Source organism: Coloeus monedula, assembly GCF_965178545.1.
Source record: "Coloeus monedula genome assembly, chromosome: 3".
Classification (NCBI taxonomy): Eukaryota; Metazoa; Chordata; class Aves; order Passeriformes; family Corvidae; genus Coloeus; species Coloeus monedula.
Genome location: NC_138783.1, coordinates 91,225,281 through 91,248,481, shown reverse-complemented (window position 1 = coordinate 91,248,481; position 23,201 = coordinate 91,225,281). Strand labels below are relative to the sequence as shown.

At 40.6% G+C, this 23,201-nt stretch overlaps 1 protein-coding gene across 2 annotated transcripts in view; it reads left to right on the top strand.

The window, feature by feature from the left end:
- Positions 1-23,201, top strand: part of FHL2 (four and a half LIM domains 2) — a 37,731-nt gene that overhangs the window by 5,766 nt on the left and 8,764 nt on the right. Inside the window, exons 1-2 of one of the 2 annotated variants that reach the window (XM_082278095.1) lie at positions 5,773-5,835; positions 18,619-18,793. In XM_082278095.1, coding sequence (XP_082134221.1) covers positions 5,801-5,835; positions 18,619-18,793 — 210 coding nt within the window. In that variant the 5' untranslated portion in view covers positions 5,773-5,800. Of the gene's footprint in view, positions 1-5,772; positions 5,836-18,618; positions 18,794-23,201 lie in introns of those variants that run through there. The other variant, XM_082278096.1, reaches the window with a different exon arrangement.

The window sequence follows — 23,201 nt, the reverse complement described above, 5'->3', positions numbered from 1 at the left end:
GGAGCAAATAAAGAAAATGAATAGGAAGAAAATGTTAAAACCAGATGGTGTTCATCCAACAGATCTAAAGGAACTGAAGGATGAATTAGCTGAAATAATAATAGTCTGTGGCCTCTTATTTAAAACAGACTTAGAACTGAGCACCTGAATGTATCCAATACAGCATCAGCCTTTTTAAATGCTTCCAAAAGAAAACGGGAGAAATAGAGCCTGGTAAGAATGACAAATTTAGTAGAAATCACTATGCAGGGTAGAGAAGCTGGGTAAATATGACACATTGGGACAAATTCAATACAGCTTGGTAAGGTGAGATAATGTTCTACAAATCCATCAGGTTCCTGTAAGACAATAAACAGCATGGAGATACAGGAGATCTCTGGTTGACAGCATCTGCCTATTTGTCCTTTTCCATGTCTTCAGTAAGGGCCCTCACCACACACTCTTAAAAACACTTAAGCAGTAATAGGATAAGAGGGAAGATATTTTCATGTATTGCATAAAATAAATTGAAAGATAGACAGGTTTTACATTAAAGAGATTAATAGGAGATTATTAGTGGAAATTCTTCTAAGACTGAGAAACAGGATAAGAGAAAAGGATCTTAGGCAATAGGATGAGTGGGCACTAGAACAACATCTTAAAGTGAATGTAGATGAGCATAAAACAGTGAACGTGGGGGAAAAATGTAACTTTAGCTATAAAGTAATGGTTCTGAGATGTCTACCAGGGTGTGAAATTTAGAGGTTATATAGATTTACAAAAAAACCCCCAAACCAACAGAACATACACTGGTCAAAAGCAGCCAAAAAAGTAAACTGAATTTAAAGTTTCGGCCACATCACCTGAAAAACTAAATTGTTGTATTGAAAAAGTTTGAGGAGGAATGATATGACATGAGGAGTAGCTTTCATACAGACTGAATAGGTAGACTGGGACTCCCTGGCCTAGGAGAGATGGCTGAGGGGAGATATGATAAAGATTGACAAAGATGTGAACAGCCTGTAGCACATGAATAAAGATCAGTTGCTCATTATATCTCCAAAGGTAAGACCTAGGAGGCCTCAGATGAAACTAGTAGGTAATATGTTCAAAATTAACACAAGGAAGATAGTTCTTCAGCAGCACAGAGTAGAGCTATCTGTTACTAGAAACTGTGAATTTTCTTTCAGGCAATCAGGAGGGAGCTGCAAGTTAATGAAAGTGATACTCAGTATGGATACTGCCTCCAGGTTGAGAAACCCCCAAGCCAAAAGTTGCTGGAGGCTGGGAGAGTATTATGAAGAGATATCATTACATTCTCTTCTCACTTTCTTCCCACGACACTTCCCAAGAGCAGCATAACAAATTGGAGGAACCCTTTCTTCAGTGTTTCTCATATTGCTGTGGTGTGATCTGAATAGCTACAAATGACAAGTTCTGCCTGACACTATTCATCCTTTGTAGGCATGAATGTTAGATTGAAAACTTTAGTCTGAACCAACCTTCCTCCCTTCCTCCCTTCCCTCCTTCATCTGTGGAGGTTGTGGAGTCCTAATTTTAATCCATAAGGGCAAATTAGATTTACCAGGAATGAGTTAGACATTGTTACTTCTGCCTTGGAAATTAGATAAGTTCTTAAGATGTCTGCCAACTACTCCGTTTTTCGAACCTCTCTTTGCTCAGAAGTTCCTGAGGCCTCTGGTTGTCGGATAAAGTGAAATGGTAGTCTCAAATGTTGCTGTTGGTTATTTCCAGAGGGTCATAAGAGATATCAGGGATGCAGGCAGAAAAAGAGCTAAGAGGAGCAGAAGCAAATTATACACACAGAAGTAAGGTTTTGGAGAAAAAGCTATGAGCAGTGGGGCAGTGAGAGGGAGAGGACTATAGAAAGGGGATTTTGCCTAAAACTGCTTAAGTGTGCTGCTGGGAACACCACAGGGAATGTGAGCTATTTTTTACATAATAGCAAGTCTCTGGTGCTGTCAGAAACACAGAGTGATTCGTTGCTTGGAACAATCACAGTGTGTTTGTTTCATGCGTCTGGAACATGGAATAATAAATCATGATTATACTGAAATTAATAAATCTTAAATTAAGGGGTAATATTTGCCAGCTCAGAAGACCAGCAATTACTGCAACGTCTGTAGTAATTTGACATCCCAGATTCCATCTGCAGGAGTAGGAAACCCAAAAGTCTCTTCCTGTCTGTCACATTCAGGGCCAGCTTGGCAGTCAAGTTGACTCCAGAGGAAAGAAGCAACATAGACCTATGCATAGGTCTCTGCTCTACCATCATTTAGAATCATCTGAAGACCCCTTACCTGTTGTTGGGGGTCGTCTCTCTATCTCAAAGCACTTCCAAAGACATGCCACCAACATCTCTACCCTTGGTTACAGATGAAAAAATTAAGGAGCTGAGTTTAGTGAACACTTAGAATCAGAAGGAATGTGAAGATGGCAAGGACCAAAATGTTTCACTCTAGTTTCCTTAAAATTAAAGGCACTATCTGTTCCTTAGTAAGGGGAAAAAAGGAGAAAAGATGCTAGGGAAAGTAGGGGGAAAGACTGTATTCCATAAGAATTGTTGTCTTTCACACTCTGTGTTTTAACTCTTCATTATTTCTTCTTCATGCAGTTCTCAGCCTGGTGAGGGCTATTCAGAGTGGCTGCCCCACTTGGTACAGACAGCTACTGCTTAGGGAGTTGTTTGATGGGCTGTCTTTATCCTGCAATGGCCTGTATGGCTTTTTTTTAATCCATGAGGTCCTGGGATGGATTGTCTGACAATGTTGCTTGTCCAGTGAAGGACCTGCCAGTCCTGTAACATGGTGCCTCAGCTTTCCAAGCTGTTGAAAACTCAGCCGTCAACAAGAGGGATTTTCCTTAGCAGATACTATTCCTTTAAATGCTGGGTTGATCCCTGAAGTTTCTTCTGGTATTCTGTCTGCTTCTTCATCAAGCACCACTATGCTTCTCCTTTGTGATCAAATTGTGTTCCTCTGCACATCAGTGATAAAAGCTGTTTGTCTACTCAGCTGGGAGAGATGAAAGCAGCAGAAAAAGGGACACAGCTGTCTTTCTGCCTGGGTCATCCATTGCAAACTCTATCTTACATCTCAATTTTCCACAGAGAGCAGGTCATGGTAGCAATTACACAGAAAGTGACAGACCCCATGGTGACCAGTGTCTCACTGCCACATTCACTTTGGGACGTCTCTTTTAGGAGATAGATTTCTCTGAATGAAACTGGGACTAACTGGATTGAAAGTCCTGACTAACTTTAAAAAATTAATGAAATCTTTGTCCAAATTGACCATAATGGTCTAAAATGCTTTCGGCTCCATCCCAGACCTTTCTGTCGCAGAGACACACTTGGATTTGAGTCTCAATCATCTATCTTATCACATATCATCATATTATCCTTCTAAAGATAGCTTTTCCTTTAAAAAACAGAAGGTCTTTGATGCTACTGAACCATGTCACCTTTCTCTAAATTACTGTAGAAAATTGTTTAACACTGTACGTGAAAACTCTTCAAACATATTAATAAAGTAAACATGGAAGTATTCTTTTTTACAGATTAGATTGGAGTTTCTAAACCACTAATGTTTCCACATTGATTTAGGCTAAACATCAATAATATAAGTCTTGAATCATCCCAAAGCATCCAGACTTTCTCTGTCTGCCTTGGCTGGGGTGATTTTAATGGATTGTCCAAAGATGTCTGTAATTCCCTCATCAGAATCTATGAAACCCTGGTATTTCTTACCTGATGTGTCTTTCTACTTGAGGTTCAAGTCACCTAGGGGATGAAAGGAAGGTCAGAATATTTCAAAAAGCCTTGTGACTCGGAGACTGAATTGGGAAAGAAAATGCATGCTGAAAAAACCTTTTTATCCTTTGCATATTCATCATAATCTTGGGAAAAATACATATGTGTGACCATCTTATGAGAATGAAATTTCAGGAAGATTTAATATTGCCTGGCTGTTATTTTAGGTTTAATGAACTAAAATGCAACATCTGCACTAGTCTACACTACTTCCTAAGTGGTAGTGCCAAAAATAGCAGCTCTCCTAAATGCACCCTCTCATATTCAATTGAAGCTTGTATTATACAGATTCAAGCATCAAAAAGGAGATTAGTTCAATTCTGATAAAGTAACTTAACAGTTTCCAGGATAAATTGGTGGAGTAAGGAATCAACCAGTAGCTTAGCCATTTTCAAACCTAAAAGTGTATATTTTCCTCTCCCCTGCTCTCTCAGAGACATTATATTTCTCTGTGTCTCAGACTGGGGGAAATAGAAATATTCCACTTCCAGCTGTCTCTTTCCACCACTTTTCTTAGTTCGTTCTTTTCAGACAGAAAAGGAGATAAGTGCTGAAATTATAGTTATTCCAGCATCAGCCCAGTAGCTGAAGTGAGACTTATGAAGGCTTAGTAAAATCAGTGAGAAGTCCTGCTATGAAAAGGATAATATTTCCACCTTTTTTCCCATATAGAGGTACAGCATTCTACACATAGAATTAACCTGTTAAACACACAGACCACTGAAGAACAAGCAATATATGCTATGTAAATGCTATGTACATGAGGAGAATATAAACCATAGGATAAGCTTCTAAATCACTGTATGGTACTTGCATTTCCACTCTTAATTTAGGCCCCCTACTGGAAGCACTACCCCTTTTTTCATTGCATTGACTCCTCTGAAGCCTTGAAGATGCCTGATCTCTGCTGGGATCATCAGAGAACCAATGCAGTAAAAATAAAATATAATATATATATATATGGAAAAATAAGAAGTGGGTTACATAATAAATTTGTTAGTGAAAGGACCCCTGCCCTTTCCTCCCCATCTCTCTGAAAATTAATTAAATTTGGGGCTCTCCCACCCACCCACACCTGTTGGATTTGATTCTGATGGGAAAGGGGCTGGGGGCTGCTGCCAATCACTGATGAATATTTATTTGCCAGCTAAAATGTGGAGTAAGTGGTACTGAAGGAGGCTAAGAGGTCTGATGTTCCCTGTACCTTCCCTAGCAGTGTTTGGTGGAGTGCATACACCTCATCTTGGGATGAGGGAAGCTGTCTGGTAACCTTCCTCACCCCTTCCACAGCTCCACACAATCTTGATGTAGCTGCTGAGTGTCAAGTCCCATACTGAGCCCACAAATCAATGGGTTATAAATTGGCAGAGGCTCTTCTGCCTTCACGGAATCAGAGGTGTTATATTAAATTAGGCAAAAATTACCTTGGCTCCCCTAAGTCAACCCAGAGCTGCAACAGATAAACTAAATCACTTCAGATGGAGCCAGTATATATTTAAACTTGTAACTGTGGAACACACTTGTCTTGTATGACCACAGGGATCATCAAAAAATTTCTGTCAGACTTGCTGCAGTAGCTGTCAATGGAGAGATGGGGAAATAAAAATATCATGGAAATTGAAAAAAATCAATTAACACATTCAGAATATTTAGTTTGTTTAGAAAACTTTGGAAATAAACTGAATCAAATATCCCAATTCTAATCACCTTCAAGGCCTTCTTTCTCTTTAGTGTGCACTACTAAATCAGAGCTGAGGTAAGAACAGTAACTAAGATGGAAATAAATTATCATTGTTGCCACTGTGCAATAGTTTAATCTAAAAGAAAGAAACTATTACTCCTATTATGTTTATGCTCTAACTAGTCCTTTATAAATTTGTTAACAACTTACACATGCGTTTGGCTGTCCTGAGCTTTATATTTACAGATGGTGAAGCTAAAGAACAGAAAGGTGAAAAGTCTCATCCAAGAGCATCTAGCAAGTCACTGATGGGGCTGGAAATCCAACCAGTAGCTTTCCCAAGGTACAGGTGCAGCTCCAACGCAGCTCATGGGTTCAGTGAAAATTGTTTACTCTCTGGTTTAATTCATTTTACAGTGCCACTGAGAATACAAGGGAAGAGTCAGGGACTCCCCATGTGGCTGGGGAGTGCAGCAGCTTTGATTTAAATAAGATTTAATTGTCATGGCATCCTTAATCCTGTATGCCCATTGTCAGTCCTCCAGGGCATGGTGCCTGTGTTTTGAAAACTCAACAGCAAAGGCTGGATCACCTGACAAACAGATCATTGCTGATCATCAGAATAACTCACATCTGTAAAGGAAATTTAGCTTCTGATAGAAGAACTAAGAATGGCCCTTTTCCACCATTTTATTCTGTGCTTTCCTATATTTGAAGTAGCACTGAGACTAACTAACACATTTCAGCCCCATTCCAAATCTGACTACATTTGGGTGCATAAGAGGAACAGCAAGTACAGGTCAGGGTTCAGGCATAAGTTTGTTTTGCAGGAGAAACCCTTATCTAACCCATGTGCACATCTACACCACTGCTCAGGCACATGCCAGAACCCAGTGTCCAAAACTGGACCATCTGGCATCTTCTGGATGCAAAGCAACAGCAAGACTGTCTCGGGCTAATGGGCTTTACATTTTTATCCTTCTGGTTTTCCTTAAGGTTGAAAGCATTCATACTAAAGCTCCTCCCTTTGGCAAACACCAGTCATTACTGAAGAATTACCCCAAAATGCCTTCCCAGTCTACCCCTCAAGCTGCAGAGAGCAGACATCTCCCATGAGCTTCTGATACAAATTCTTCCCTCCGGGAGGTTTCCCAGGACCCTCACTGTTTTGATTAGCAGAATTTGTTTCTGCTAGAATGGTTGATAGATGAAACTGGATTTTGTATCAGAAAAAGTAGTTCCTGGTTATAGTGGGATTAATAGTTCCCCCTCTTCCTACCATGTGCACACTGGCAGGGCTCTCGACTGGATACTGAGCATGTGCTGAGACAATCTGTTCCTTTGGCTTTCTCTTGCACAAAGATGGATGGTTTTGGTTTCATTGATTTCCCCTGCTTTTGTTCGTTTTCCTCCTGATTATGGGGGAGCTTGGCAAGAAATGAGGGTGGAGAGAAACTAGGCTGGGGTCTGAATGCTTGTAAAGGAATGCCCGCACGCTTGGTCTTTGTAAAAATGTGCACCTCTCCACAAAGGAGAAGAGAGACAGGTTGTTTCACTCTTCTTTGGCAAGACACTAAGCAGGAAAAATGACCAAAACAAATAAAACCTCATACCAATTTTAAGCAAGGACTTTATTCTCTCAGCAAGGTGAAGAGCCTTACAAATGATTGGGTTTGAGTTGCTGTAAAACCTCTCTGGTAAAGAGTGAGCTCTTGGATTTAGCAAAGCCATGTTATTAATAAGCATCAGGGGTTTAGAGAAACAAAGGCTGGAGGAGGGGAGAGGGAGCCTTATTTTAGGAAGGGGGCCAAGAACGACAAGATGTTTAGGAGGGGGAAGTATTGACACCCTTGGAATAGAGAAAAGTGTTGAATGCCAGCTGCAGAGCGCTTCAAAGAATGAGAGTCTCCGATGCTTTTGTCTCCTTATATGGTAAAATGATAGCGAGGGGTTTCACTAGGCTGGGGAAGGCAGCAGCCTCTTTCCACACAACACTGACTGCAGAGCTGGAATCGGCAGAGCCGCTCTTTGCAGGCAGCAAAAAGCCCCAGCTGGCCGTACAGCTCTCCGCTGCAAGCAGGCCAGTGTGCTCTTTGCACATTTGTTAATGGATGTGACCCCCTGTCCCCGGTCCAGGAGGTGGCATTAACTGCCCGCTGCTGCTCTGTAAGTAAATATCCCTTTTTTCCCCTTCCCTCCCACTACCCACAGAACATATCTATGGAGGTGTCGCTTTAAACAAAGGGTGCAGAGAGGAGGAGAGGGTTGTTTAATGCCCCAGTGGGTTGTTGGGGAAGGGTGCAAGGAGAGAGATGGCCGGTTCCCCTTTCTCCTGAGTGCTCGGGGAGGGCTGTGAAGAGGAGAAAACGACAAATTTCTTATCACAGCAATTACTGCTGCATGTCCGTCAGTAAAGTGACACATCAGCGAGCTGATGAGGAGCTGGGTCTTTTCATGTGTAACTATTTTTAATGACTGTATTGTGCTGTGTGTGTAATCCACTGGGGAAGTGATAAAAAGTAGAAGATGGGGTCTTAGATTCCTTACACCTCCGTGCACTCCTGCTGCAGAGCTCAACAAAGGAGCGTTTTTGTACTGTAGCAAGAGCAGATGCAAATGAAACAAAGGTAGCCTTTCCTCTTTGCAGGCAAACAGTGTGGACAGATCGTGTATGGGAGAAACGGGGAGCCATCAGCATCGTATTTCTTCTTTTTATGTGGAGAGAATAAATTAGAATACAAATCCCAATTAATAGCTCTGCATTCCTTCTTTCTGTGCTTCTCTCTGTGTGCATGTGTGCAGCCACAATAACCCAGTCCTTACTGTATGCTAAGGTGGATTTCTCTGTGTACATAATAAAGGAAATACTAACTTTCATTGTCTGCATTGATGGCTGTTCCAAACTTTCTGCTTCCCCCAAGGGATATGGCTTTTATTTGGTTGACCAGATACCTGCATATTTCAGCTTTGCTGTGTTCAGAGACACACACAGTCATGAGACAGCAAACCTTACAAAAATATATATAGCAGCAAGTCAGTCGGTCTGCGATTGCTACTCCCCTGACTCCAATCTGGAGGTATATTAACTGAGATTGCTAATTGACACTGAGATTGCCAGGGTCAATAGCTGTAACCTTTATTGATGGCTATGTGTATTTATATGTTGGCTTGAATAGGAATTGTTCTAAAAGGGACCAACATAAGGCTGTGTTATTAGATAGACAAATGCATCCAAATGTGAAAGAATGCTACAGTTAAGGTTGTCTCTGGGTTTCTGCTGTGAACCCTATTTTCATCAGTTCATAATTTATGGGACTCCCAGCTTTCTGGCCAAAATCTTCTGTGCCTTATATCAGCCAGATAGTAAACTTTGAAAATGATTGCTTCAGGCATTTGGATGTGGAAGGCAAAAAAAAAGGTCCATATTTGTTTATTTTACAAAAATTTATGTCTGTTTTGTGCACCTGTAGATATACCTAGGAAAGGATGAATTCTAAAGATTGCTTTTTTAAATAGAACCTGACCAATTCTTGGTCACATACGGAGAAAATTTTTTTTAAAAAACATCTGAGTTGCTATATTGAAAACTCAGTTTCTGATGCACCAATAGCATTACTATCAAAATCTGACCAGAGCATCAATAAAACTATAGTTTACCCTAGCCACAGGGCAAAATGATCTCTGGCTTGTGAACCAACATGTGGTTGAGGTGAGTGGGGCAGCTGAAAAGACAAAATTATGTTGTTGAGAAATCAAATTGTAAAAGTTACCTGGGGTTCCCATATGACATCTCCATCTAACTAGCACACTTGAGGCTAGGGGATGGACCAGTTCTTGTGGTCTTTTGGAAAAGCCCAAGATGGCTAAAGTGCTGGGATAAAACACAGTTACTTTTGGTTCTCACCATTCTGCCAAATGTGCTCCCAAGGGACCAAATAGTCACTTCCAGGTGGTTTGGATTTACAGGAAAATATTACTAGCTTTTGTGAAATCACTGTTATCTCACAGCAGTTGCTATATCGTGTCAAATATTGTTTGGCCATGTGAAGTTCCTACCGTGAAGAGCATGTAATGGTGATTCCTAACTGAAGTACTCAGGTACAAATAATGATCTGTTTCCCATTTCTTAGAGAAGTCTAGGGATAGCACTTTGCCTGAAATCTTTCCTGTCCATACAAACATTAGCTCTCCCAGATGGCACACCATTAGAAAAGAGATCAGACAACTCCTTTGATCACACACAACACAGTCTGCCAGGATTCCATCATGCTTGGAATGTCAGAAGCAAAAAAAAATAAGCAGACCCAAAACATTGGTGGCAAAGTACAAGTCCTACAGTTGTAAGAGTTAGTGACAGTTTCTGCTGCACTGCTCTGCAAACACAAGCTTTCATCCCAAAAGAAAGGGATGAGACAGGCAGCAAAGACCTATATGCACAAGGCTCAGTTCTCCAGGGCCTTAGAGGGACTCCTGGCTCAGTTCTCTGGGGCATTGAGCCCTGAGCCTCAGAGCCAAGAAGTGTGTTACCTGCTGATGTCCTCACCTCCCTGCCTTGCCTCATCTCACAGGGGCCAGGACATTCAGAGTTAAGGGAAGGTTAAGACCATCAGCCACAAGCAATGCCTGTTGCTGCTGGCCAGCATGCTCACGCTCTTTCAAGGTCCCCACGGACCAGGGGCATTCAGGTCTAAGTCTCATTCATGTTTCTCTGATGGATAAATCTGTCTTGAGCATCTCTGGACAAACTCTGAATGGGGTAGTGTTGTAGGCAATCATCTTTCCTCACTTGGGTACTGCTTCAGAGACTGGGGGAATCTCATAATTTCCATTTTTAGACTGATTAATTCTAATAGTGTAATTTTAATGTTTCATTTACATATGCACAGTTATTTGTGATGCAGATTCACCCCAAGTGAGAGTGTGAAATGGCAGGGTAATGACAGGTTTCATGAAAATAAATCTTGGATACATTGACAGCCACTGAAGCATTAACTTTTCAACAATATTAATTAGCTATATATAGACAGAATTTGATTGTAAACCACTAGAGCCTTCTTCTAAGGATGAACATCAAAATACCCATGCCAGGTGAAAAAGTTAATTTTGTTCCTTTTCACATACCCCTCTATTTTGTACTGGATTATATCAACTAGGATGTTGAATGGTTACTGTACATGTAATAATACGCTGCAAGAGGAATGCAGGTGAGCATAACACTGACATAAGCATATTCGATGCTCCCTTTTACATTAAATGTTTGAAATTGAAGTTTCAAATATGTCAACCACTCAAGAGAAAGGTCTAAGGTATCACTCTGATGGCGTGAGTTAGTTCTAGACCCTTGGCAAGCACAAGTGTAAGGGCTCAAAACCCACCACTGCTTCTTCACTTCATCTTGCATAATAAAAGCAGCAAATTGCATAAAGCCATTAAATACCTGTAAGCTTTCACATAGATGCATTTTGTCTTTGCTCTGAAGCACCCTTGAGATTTAGAGCGTGCAGCTCTCCATGGTGGATTCAACATCTTCCTTCTTCAGTTAGAAAGAATCTTGCCCACAAAAAGATTTCCTATGTCCATGTCACCAGGCTCTCTATGTCCTTCTGTGCTCTCTTCTGTAGCTCCCACGCACCAGAGGTACTTTGGCTCAACCTTAGTAGATGTTCTCTCTGCTCTCTGTGTCCAGTCTCCAGCCACAAACCCCCCAAAAACTGGGCCAAACTGGTTCCACCCAGGTGCAATCAATCTGGTTTTCTAAGATGTGCCCAGCTGAATGGGTGCCCCCCAAGGTTTACATAGCCTCCTTTGTCATGTTTTGGAAGGCCATGGGCATGGCAGCAGGGAAGTTTGGATAGCTCCAAATGCCCTGAGGCATTCACTGCCACAGCAGACATACATTAACTGATCCCCCAAACCACGCATGCCAATTATCTTAGACACAAGAGGGCTTTGTGGTCTTACCTCGGCAAACAGAACCAGAGCTACGCTGCTAGAGGCCAGAACAAATAATAAAGCATTCTTCTTCCACAGAGTCGTCCCAGCTTTTCTTTGATCCTTTCTATAAAGAAGGAAACACAGGCTATTTGGGACACTGTTCTGGTTTTGTGCCCTGGGTAGTAGTACACAGAATTTCAAAAAGACAGAAAAATTTGGAAACATGACTGAATGGTAGCACATGGCATTTCTGGGTATTTTTATCTTAAAGTCTAATTTCTCTGAGATTAGCAGTGTTCCTGTCAATAAGAGAAAGCAATCCTTTTCTGGAAAAACAAACCTTTGTTGTAGTTTCGTGTCTGCAGACATTTAGCTTATACACTAATTTTGCAGGATAGTGTCAGAAATAATAATAAGGTTTATTAATCTTATAATATTTTTCTCCGCTATCATTTTCTCTTATCTGCTCAAATGTTCTTATTAGAAATATGAATTTTTATGCTTAAGCAGTATCAAGTACTCAACCTTTCCTTTGAGCAAGTATTTGCTTATTCTGCAAGAGAAAGAAGGAGGACAGCAATTTCAAAAGGCTTTAAAACAGAAAATAAGAGCAAGCCTTTCCACTTGAACTGTGCTTTTCCTTGCTGTGGCAGATTTAAGTCATGCTGCATGTTATTTCAATAGGGTCCTTTTGTAATTGAAATATGTGTAGGAATATTGGTAAGACCATATATCCTGCAGTCATTTCAATATCAACCTGAGAACACCATAGAGTAAACTCCGTGGGGTACAATTTCAAAGTGTCAGTGCTCAGTTCTTCTGTGGCATTTGTAGGTATTACCACCGGTTCTTGCTCTACCTCTGCTGGTGTGGCTCTAGACTGGAGCAGATTTTTTTTTATTTAATTTCTGGGCATAGGCAGCAATATGGGATACACATCAAAAGGTCACCCCAAGACACTGCCAAACGCAATAAACCACACAGAAACCACAAGTGGAGTGCTCCTTCTCCACTACTACAACTGGGATTACTTTAGCCAGATGCATGAGGAGCCTTGCCACACAAGAAACATTTTCTGTTTGGGTTTTTTTATTATTTATATTCTGCAAAGGAATACAATCTTAACCAGCACACTATCCACTTTCCAATTCATGATAGGCTGACTGGGCAATCCAGACAGGAACCAGGTGTGCTTTGGTTACCTGCATATGTTAATGCAGTCTGTCTGGTCAGAAAAATGCTCTAAAGAGATAAAAAAACTCTAAAAAAGAAATCAGAATGTTATACGCATAAGTCAGCCATTTCCAAAGAAGGAGAGTTCTTGGAAAAATCCAAATCTAATTTTGAAGAATACTGTAAGGTAACTTTATTAAAAATTAAACTTTTTTTCTTTGAATAGCTTTTAAAATTTAGCATCTAAAGGCATGACTGGGATATTTTACTTGGGGTCAATTTTTTATTGGTTTTTTGTTGTTATTATTACTATTATTTTCAAGCATTAAAGCAAATATTCCTGGCTTTTGCTGAAGAGCTTCTAAGACATCTGTGAATATCTACTCTGAGCTTAAGAAACAGCAATGTACACCTCTGTAACTGAGTACTTATATCCTAACCTTGATGTGGACACTGGTAAGCACTCTGGGCTTGTTAACAGGGCTGTTCTGGGAGAGAAATGACATATCATAAGGGTCTTGTTTCCTTGAAGACAGAGTGTCAAGTTCTTTTGATGTGCTTACTTCAGGATTGCTCTTCCATAGCAGCAACAAGAGAAAAAGGCTTCTGCTTTCTTCTCAGTTTAAAAATTTAAAGGAGAAGGAGTGCAGCTACATCTGCCTAAGCATCCCTGTCTCATCTACAAGCTGAGCATTAACCCAGATCAGTTGTCCCTCACAGCCTGGCTAGCCTTTTCATTGGCCAGCCTTAGTGTAAGGCAGCAAATGTCCTTCTGTGGCCCGTGGAGGGAGACCTGCCTTTTGTGCATCAGCTGGCTTGGCTCCCCATGGCCAGGAGCTGCTGCTAAAGGGTCACAGCTCCGAGCAACTCAGAGCATCAGGGTCCTATTGCCAGCAGGACCTCCAAGCACACAGGTTTCCTTTGCTCCATCATGACAGTGTTTGTAGGCACTCATTCCATGATGAAGAGGATAAGATACACCTGGACAGCCAAACAAAGAGGGCTACCAGCCTGTAATGTGGTTTGGTAAATCTAAACACACAGGAGTGCTTTGGACATTGGTGATGTGTATCTACACCAGCTTTCTCATGCTGGGGTTCAGGTGAATTCCAACCATATATAACTTTCCCCCACCTCTCATCAGTACTACATGAAAATGGTCATCTCTTATTTTTCTAAAGTAAATTAAAAAGAAATAAAATTAGATTTCCCCTTTTTCCCCTTGCATGGCCTTATGGTCTGGTTTGGAAAGAAGGTTAGGTCTTCCAGGAGTGTTTTCCTGTTGCTGCAACAAGATGATAGATAATGAATGTGGTAGGAGCAGCTAAGTTACAGGGAAAGAATCACCTCTTGCCAGAAAGACCAGCATAGTTTGAACCGTCAGTTCATGGTTGTAAATAAATCTTTGCATTTCAGCCTTTGGAGCATTAACATAAATTGTTTCCAAATGCTCTAGACCTGCATGGCTCATGTCACTGGAGTTGCCAGACACAAATCTTCCTTCCTCAGGGGAAGAGAAATAAACAGATAGAAAATTCTCCATGTACACTGTTCTTCTGGAAAAATAGTCAGGTGGGAGAAATGTGTGTACATTTTGAAGGAAGAGCTTATGTTTCCTGTGCGGGTGGCTAGCGCAACATACTGATCCAGGGGCACAGGCAGAGAGAGCCCCAGCACTATTGACCTAATTAAGTCAACAGCAAGTCCCCCTTTGGCATCTACAGGGGCTTAATTAATTCTGTGTCTCCAAATACTGTTACAACAAGAGATCAGAACTTCACTGAATAAACTAAACAACTCCTACATGTTTTAGATATTTTCCCTTGGCCTCCTTCTCTCTCTTGTGCATGTGCACCTGCCCCTCTCAGCGCTCAACACCCCTAAGAAGAGTTGAAATAAGAGATGCACACAACATCATTTATTAGGCTTGCAGACATGGCTGAAAAAGGAGGCAAGGTCTGTTTTTTCAGCAGTCAAAAGTGTCATGGGATGGGAGAACATTGGATAATTTCTTAATGACATGATGAGACCTAATATTTATGAGTTAATATGATACCTTTAGGAATTGCTGCTAGTAAAATGACACTGAGCCAACATGGGAAGAGGAGGAAATAAGCATAGAATTTAAATCAGTCTGCTAAATTTTTGGTAATTTTCCTGCCAATTCTTACATCCTGGGAGACACAGTGTGGGTAGTACTAACATTTGCCATAAGCTGTAGCTTCTCTTTTGGGCACGCAACAGAAAGCTCTTTGCCTTTTGGAGATGTACTTGTTATGTCTGATGCTGTAGGAGGGAGACTGAGTGGCAGAAAAAATCAATTTCTCCTTCATGATTATGTTGAGAGCAATCTGAAAAAAGCATAAATATAGAATGACTACAGTGATAAAATCTGAAGACCTTTTACCACAAAGAGGTGTAGTAATGATGAGCTCTGTCCCACAACACTTTACAGTCAACAAGCATCAAACACAAGGGAAAGAAATAGATCAATGGCAAGGAGGTTGAATTGCAATTTGTGTCCATCCACAACTGTGCAAGCCTCCTGTTTTGTTTTGGTTTTTTTCCCTTAAAGCCCAAAACAATGGATGAAGCCTGCACAAAGCCAAACATGAGGGGATTTTATATAACAGGAATTAATGGACTGGCGATGTAAAGGACCATGTGTACAAAGTAACAGGCAAAAATATTGCTCAGTATGATTTCACATTTCTTGATTGTAAGACAACAGTGAAATTATTTGTTTGAAATTCCTGCTAGTATTTAGTACATAGGACCCATTATTACCTTACATTTAATTCTCCCTGAAGCAGAAAAAACCCTGTACAATATGCTCAAAATACCACATAGTAGATCATGAGATCCAGTCCAAGGCCTGGATTTAAACAGGTATGCTTCACCCTGAATTCCAGCTTACTGAACGAAACCACATGAACCTGAATTCCTATCTATAAGAGATATTTGATCCAAAATTGATCCCAGATCCAACGAAAGATTAACGTAACTAAACCCAAAATGCAGATCTTGGAAAAATTCCTGTCTTTTCTTTCAGTTTCCCAAATCTCTAGAGTTGTTCCTTGAATCTCATCCAAAGCTGCCCCTGCAGTGTCTTCATAGAGCAGACTTCATCCCTAAATCCATTTGAGTTGTGGAAATAAGGACTGCCTCTCACTGCTCAGGGTGAGGGGGACAATGCCCTGTGACAATCTTAGAGCACATTTAACTAGATCCCTTTCAGGATAGGAGGGCAGTGCCCAGGAATTTTCTGAAATAGCGGCAGCAACTGTAAAATAATTGCTGAATTATTTTGAATTGTTGAATTATTACATTATTATATGAATTGTGAAATAAATATATTACATAATGCTTGCCTCTGCTCCTGTGAAATGTACCCAGAAGACAATACAGCACTGAAGATGAAAAGTCCTGTGACCAAGAGACAGGAATGTCCACCTCTAAGGGAACCGTCCTTCTTCCAGTCACAATGCACTTCTATATTTTACATTTAGCAGCCTTGGATGAAATGGTATAAACCTGCAAAGGAATCACAGTCTGTAGCTTTTCTTTTACACATCATCATTGCAGAGAAATTTTTCACTCTTCAGTATTACACATCTACTTTTAATTCAGGACTATAAAGAACTAATTCTGAGGAAGGGTGACAAATGCAAGGTCATAAGAGGTTTCTGCTCACACTTTAACTTAACAATAATGCACATTAAACGGGCAACAAAATCCCATCATTTGGAAAAAATATCTAGTAAAACCTGGTAAAAGTACAGATTTCTGTCATAAACAGACTATTTGAACAAAAGCTATCACTCCTCTCAGACTTAGTCATACATCTACACATACAACTCAGTGGACATTGGTCTGACTCCATTCATTTTGCTGAAATTACTCCAGAAGGAAATTAAGTCCTGTCTAGTTCTTTCCTGGGAAAGTCCAAACATATTATATAAGTTAGGGGTGTAAACAGGCTCAAAAGAGAGAGGAAAATCTATGATCATCTTTTAAAAGTTCTGGTAAAGCCTGTACCGCTACTTCAAGAGAAGACTAACTTGCTGAAGAAATGACCCTTTGTATTGTCCCTGTTCTCCTGCTTTATACTTCCATTGCTGGCTCCTGCTGTTGGAAATGGGCTGGAGGGGAGCTTTGGGCAGTCATTGCACTTCTCTCTCCAGCCTGTCTTCTTACTTTCTGTCTTCTTATCAGTCCTGTGATCCTCTCTACTCCTTAAGGACAAAGTGCACTCTACATACTCCCAGCTCCCCTCTGGGATAAGAAAGTTAATTAGTTCCTAGACCATCTTTAAGGCCAAAGTAGTTGCACTGCTAGTCCTGGATTATCAGTAGCATACGTGACTAGCTGCCAGGATTGTGCTTCCTCTAAGCACATTCTGGAGTTTGGTAGTTTGTCTCTCTTCTTTAGTAGTTACTTGGAATTCATAAGGCTTTCCAGCAGTTGAGACATCACTTACCTACTTCACACATGTAAAAGCACTCACCCCTCAGTCTGTGCTAGTCACCACAAAATTCAGCAGTTGACTGACCATTTAAAAAACAAAATGCTTTCTAGTCATCAGAATAAAGTTTGTCCATTCAGACAGCCCTAAAACCTTAATCACATCCCAGCTAGACAGAATGAAAGATAATAATAAAGACTGAAATCCTGGAGGAGAACTCAGGATTTCAGAATGTCCTATGGGTGGCTCCCGCCGCCAGAAGGAGAGGACAAACTCCAGAATCCAGTGACCTGTGCCAGGAACACTAAGCAAGTAACAACATTATGTTTAAAACTGAGAGCTGAAGTTGGCAATAGGACTGCAGCTGCTGTGAATGTCACTTGTGCATGAAAGACAGAGGTAGTCACTTAAGCTATTAGTACTCAAAACATTTAAGGATTTATAGATCAGATGTGGCTTAAAGAGGAGATGCAGCCTAGCAGGCAGTGAAGATCATGCAGTCCAGGTGGCATGTACTTTCTGCTTGGGAAATTCCCTTTCCTAAGCAGGCAGCTATGCCCTGCTCCAGCTGTAACCTCCAAACAAATTTTAGGTGTAACACATGCTGCAAGCCTCAGGTTAAGAAAGAAGGTGATGATTCTAATGAAACCCAAAATAAATTGTCCCAGGCAATAATAAATATTCATGCAGTTTATCAAAGGCATTCGTGTCATCGCTGCTTGTGTGTGCATCCAGAAAATGAGAGAGACGTAACAAAACCTGGGGAGCAAACAGTGATTGTCCCTTATTCAGACAAGCTGAAACATCATAAACAGTTTCTTCCCTTTTCTCTTCCATAATCATTGTTTGACATTTGTCTGAGCCAGGACACCTAGCTCCCATTTGTGTCCCAATACAGTACAGCTGTTAGATAACTCTTCTGGTTGCATCAGAGGAGAATCAGACACAGAGTCACTGACCCTACACCTCCTGTGCACATAGTCCCATGCACGAGCAGAGATGGAGGGTCAGTGTCTGCCTGTGGGAGAATGATTGCTAGACACTGGCTTACTGAGAATGCAGAGAAGGAAGGTGCAGAAGCATATAACTGTGGTGCCTGATAGGCTGCCTGTGACTGAAGGCTACAAGCAATGTAAACCTTTCTCTTGCCTTATGCAGGAGATGTTGCTTCTGAAGATTAGCTGGCTCATCCTCTTAATGGACTTGACTCCCTCCATCCCCTAGGCAGACACCTTCTTTTTTCAGACCTATAGGTCAAATTCCATTCACAAATCCCATGGCAGTTCTTCAGACTCAGGGTTTACTCCTCCCCCTCATTTCTAACACTAGGTCTGGCCAAAGATGGATCAGCAAAAGGCTGAATTAGATGGGCTATTTTCGTTGCCCTGCACCGCAAAATTTATAGTCCTGTTCCTTCCTATTGTGTTCATTTATTTGACTGAAAGTTGGATTAAAACTGAGGTACAAAGTGATAAATTAGAATTGATGAACCTTTCCTGGGGGATTGGGTCAAGTGTAGCTCAGTCTGACATGTGCCTGTTCCTGTCCTTGTAGCTGGACTCCAGACACCAACATGACTGAACGCTTTGACTGCGACTACTGCAAAGAGTCTCTGTTTGGTAAGAAGTACATCCTGAAGGAGGACAGCCCCTACTGTGTTAAATGCTATGAAAATCTTTATTCCAACACCTGCGAGGAATGCAAAAAACCTATTGGTGCTGACTGCAAGGTATGTCAGATTTGTGTCTTGTTATAGAAATCTTGACAGAGCAGCCTGGATACAGAGCTCTGAGATCTGTAAGGATCCAGCCTAACAGCTACACGTGGGTTTCTTTTGATGGGAGAGCATGTTTTCTGGACCCCTGTATCTGTTCGGTATTGTTTCACTTGGCAAACCCTTCTTTACCAGACATGGTAATAGAAATATGTTCCTGTAAAGCACAGAAAGATCTGAGGCTCTGATGTAAGAAATTCTCTGCAACTCATTGGGAGAGCCTGTCCTCAGGGCCAGCTGGGATCTGGAAGGATGACAGAAGCTGGTTTTGCCTATCTTTGGGTCAGAGGGAGCTAAGCCACTGCTGGCTTTGCAGTGACCACACTTCTGTTGTCATTAAGAGACAAGACACACTCAAGACAAGGTGCCAACCTGGAGATCACAGAAATCTAGATAATGCTGACCCAAGCAATAAATCAGATAGAGTTAGAAAAATTCGCCTTTTAAGTACAGAATTACGATAGTGGAATCTAATTAAAGAATGGGATCACAGAGCAGACGCCTTGCTAGCTTGAGTTATGCACTGCTGCAACACATGGAAACACCTGCCTGGTACAGATCAGGTGTGACCATGTGCATTTCTTTTAAATTAATCAAAACAACTGGAGTTCATGCCAGTTTCATCCTGCCCGATGAAGACAGGGGAGCCATCCAGTGAATTGTCTGTTGGACTGCTACCAACAGACTTCATCTGATTTATACCCCCCTTGCACAAAACTGACTTGTTCAAAGCTGGGCAAGATTTTCACTGAAATTGTGGTAGAACTGTAATTTGTATTGCATGGCCATAGGATTCTTCACTGACCCAAGGGGATCTGATTTTTGATTTCCCACTGCTGATCCATACCTCTAGAAGCACCAATTAGTTCCTAATAGTGATACTACCACTCAATTACTAGTTCAGAGATATAAAAATATATGCTTACTCAGATTGGAAAGAAGAAATGTCTCACACCTTCCAAATCAATCTACAACACCCTATTGGCAAATCAGTAGGAAAGTCCCTTTCAGAAGCCTTAAAAAGGTAAAAATGTTTCACCATTAAGACAGGGAACTGGCAATAATCTGTAAGAAGGTCTAAAATTGCCAGCTTTCCTACAGCTCATAAATATTCAGGTTAGAGAAGAGATACAGCTGGCCTGGCCTGACCTGAAAAAGCAAAATATTTTTGCCCCGTTCCAGAATGTGCTTTTGTTTTAAGGTCTCTTTCTAATCTCCTGAGAAGATATTTCCATGTGTTGATAGTCAAGAATTTAAAAACTTGGACCAGCTTCAACAAATCTCGGTCAAAGTATTCAGGAATTAATCAGGCTGAACTTTTCAACCCAGATTTATGTATTTAGGGAGTGTGGGTGTTATCTGATATACTGCTTTTCTTTACTTTAAAGTGAGACACACTCTAATATCAGAAAAAATAGAAAAAATAGAAAAAAAAGAAAAATCCCCAACTGTCTGCAATCTAAGAATATTTTATATATGTAAAGAACCAGAACTATATGTGGAAAACACATCTAAGAGACAGTAAACAAAGATTTCTTAAAGTGCTATAAAGTGTGCCAGAAACAAACATGTACTTTTTTGTTTCTGTGACTGCTATTTGTGCCTGTCCATACTTTATGCTGTAGCTTTTGAAGCTGTTGACCAATTTCAAGCAAATTCTGACAGATGGATAAAAGTTGAAACCTAAATTCCTACAAGTTTTTGAAAAAAAACCCCCATGCTTAGTAGAAAAAGAGATCCTATGAATGTTCTGAGATGAAAACTAGAGCAGTTTTTCAATGACAGTAATAGACTCTAGAGGACACATTTGAGAGAGCCCTTACAAGTGCCTCAGACACCAGATGAGTATCGAATGCAGTGTGCACTGTGTGACTGAGTGTAATTCTGCCATGAAACCGTCACAAAAAATCAGGTTTCTTCTCATTAAACTGTACGGATACATAGCTATATAAATAGATAAGAAATAGAACACATACATATATGTATGTATTTTTACATAAATCTTTTTACACGTTGCATTTACTTTTTCACCTGAACAAAGGAGATAAATTGTACTATGTTTGGGAATGAGACCAGTGTGTCTACTGCATGTATGAAACGGACTCCAATTTGTTTGTGTGCTCGACATAACCTAAAAATGTAACATTTGGAAGAAAAAACCTAATGGAGTGACAGTGTCATGGGAAAAGGTCACATCCAGGCCTCTGCATCTGGCAGTGGTGTCCACGCTTACATCCACATTACAACCTGAGAAGTTCCATGTAGCTCTCACATCAGATTTTCCTTTGCAAGTACTTTCTTGGTCATCATTGTTTCTCTACACTGAGAAAATCTGCCCTGAGAACCAGATGCTCTTAATTTCCTTCTTTCCCACCCTCCCAATTACAATCAACCCTTCTATCACTGACAGGGTTACACCCAAGTGAAACCACAGGTGCTGAGAACTGAACAGCCATTTCTCTGTCTCTGACACTACTGTAGCCCATCAGCAGTGGTGCACAGCATCAGTTTACCTGAGTTGAGCTTAAGCCTACTCAAACTCTGGTAAATACTCGAATTCTGACAGCACTGGACTGTGAGAGGATGAAATTGATGCCAGATTTTCACATTGTGTTTTAGCTATAGCACAGAGACCCCACAAGACAACAATGCTGTGGAGAAACATTCCTTGAATTCAAGTCAGGGGAGAATGTCTTTCAATATCTTTCTAGTTTTTAAGGTAGTTTATGGGTAACTGTGATTGTAACTGAGTAGTAACTAATTTGTTCTTTATTTTAAAAGAGCAAGTCTCTTCCACCAAAAAAATCCTGGAATGTTAATGTGTGTCTGAATTACACCTTTGGGCACAGGCCATTTCATTAACTGTAAACTATTCTGGCTGATGTTCATGAAACTTTCACAGACCAAGCTTCATATACTGAGTGGTAGGAGGCACCAGCAGGCAGTATGAAAACATGGTGCCATTTCTCTCACACCTATTACACATTATCCATATGCCTACGGGTTATAGGAGAAATTTACTTTTTCTAGGAAAAATTGGCATTTTATTGGCTAAGTTGCTGGTGACTGCTCACCACACCTACAGTTTCATGCTTCTTTCTGGAAATCCATCCATCATGTACCCATTTGCTTAACTGCTGAAGGGTTACTTTTGGTTGACTTTGGCTTTTTTAATACTTTCCTTGCAGATCCTATGCTATAGAAACCATTCCAAATACAGGAAATTCCTACAGTAATCCTGTGTTTAATGCAGTTCACAAGTTGCCCTTGGCAGGCAGAAGGGGATGAAAACTCTCTCTGTGAAATGTGAAAATTAAATTATAAGTGGATTGTGACATAAAGCTACTGTGTCAGCATGCAGGCCAAAAATTGCTCAAAAGGATCAGTCTCACACATAAACTAAACAAAAAAATAAAACCTCCAGTAAGGAGGATCAGGAAAGGGTTAAAGTAATTGTTTTTCTCATTTTTAATATTTAAACTCTGACCTGCCACACAACACTTTTTCAGCTCATTACTGAATCTCAGACTAATTGTTGTAAAGTGAAATGGTGAAAGAAGTGGCTATCTTAACATCCTCTCATACACATAAGGGGTTGAGTCCAGCACAGTATCGCTTGTTTTTACCTTTTCTCAACATGCTTTTGATAGGTATGTTCCAGTCTAACATACTTAAGTGTTTTGTTACAGGGTGTGTGTAGCTAAAATCTGCACAGCATTTAGTTGGCATAGCCCATTTCCTACATTCAACCTTCTGAAAAGACCATTGTGGCAGGCAAAAAAAGCCTAATGTAGTCTTCATTCATGAACAACATATACATTTACTGTTCTGGTAAGAAGCTCTCTCATCTCCTTCTTCCTACTGGGTTCCTGTTGAAACCCAATTCAAGAGAAATGGTACTGCATAATGGCTTCAGCTTGCTTAGACTTAAAAAGCCTGAGGAGAAGACAATATAAATGCAGGGTATTAGGAGCCCAAGCTTAACCAAGCTACCTGATACCCCTAGTCTAAGGGAGTCTTTTGGGTTTTTTTAAAAAACCACACTTTTCTAAGAGACATGCAGTCCCACCCTAGAGGCCAAATAAACAGTGCTGGAGCAAAACTATACAGAACTATGGAGAAGCTGTAAAACATGATCTCGCCAGTGTTAACAGTTATCTTGTCAAAGTTTTCTTTGTGGGTGACATAAAGAAAATAAGTGAAAATACAAGAGCAATTAGCTGTATATCACTTGTACTTTCTGCTGGAACAGATTTATTTGGGCTACAGTCAGCTAGCATAAACTAGAATTCACATGCCTAGACTAAATCTGATGTTCTTTCAGCTTAACAGAGGAGCAGCCTGATATTCAGAAAGCTTTAAG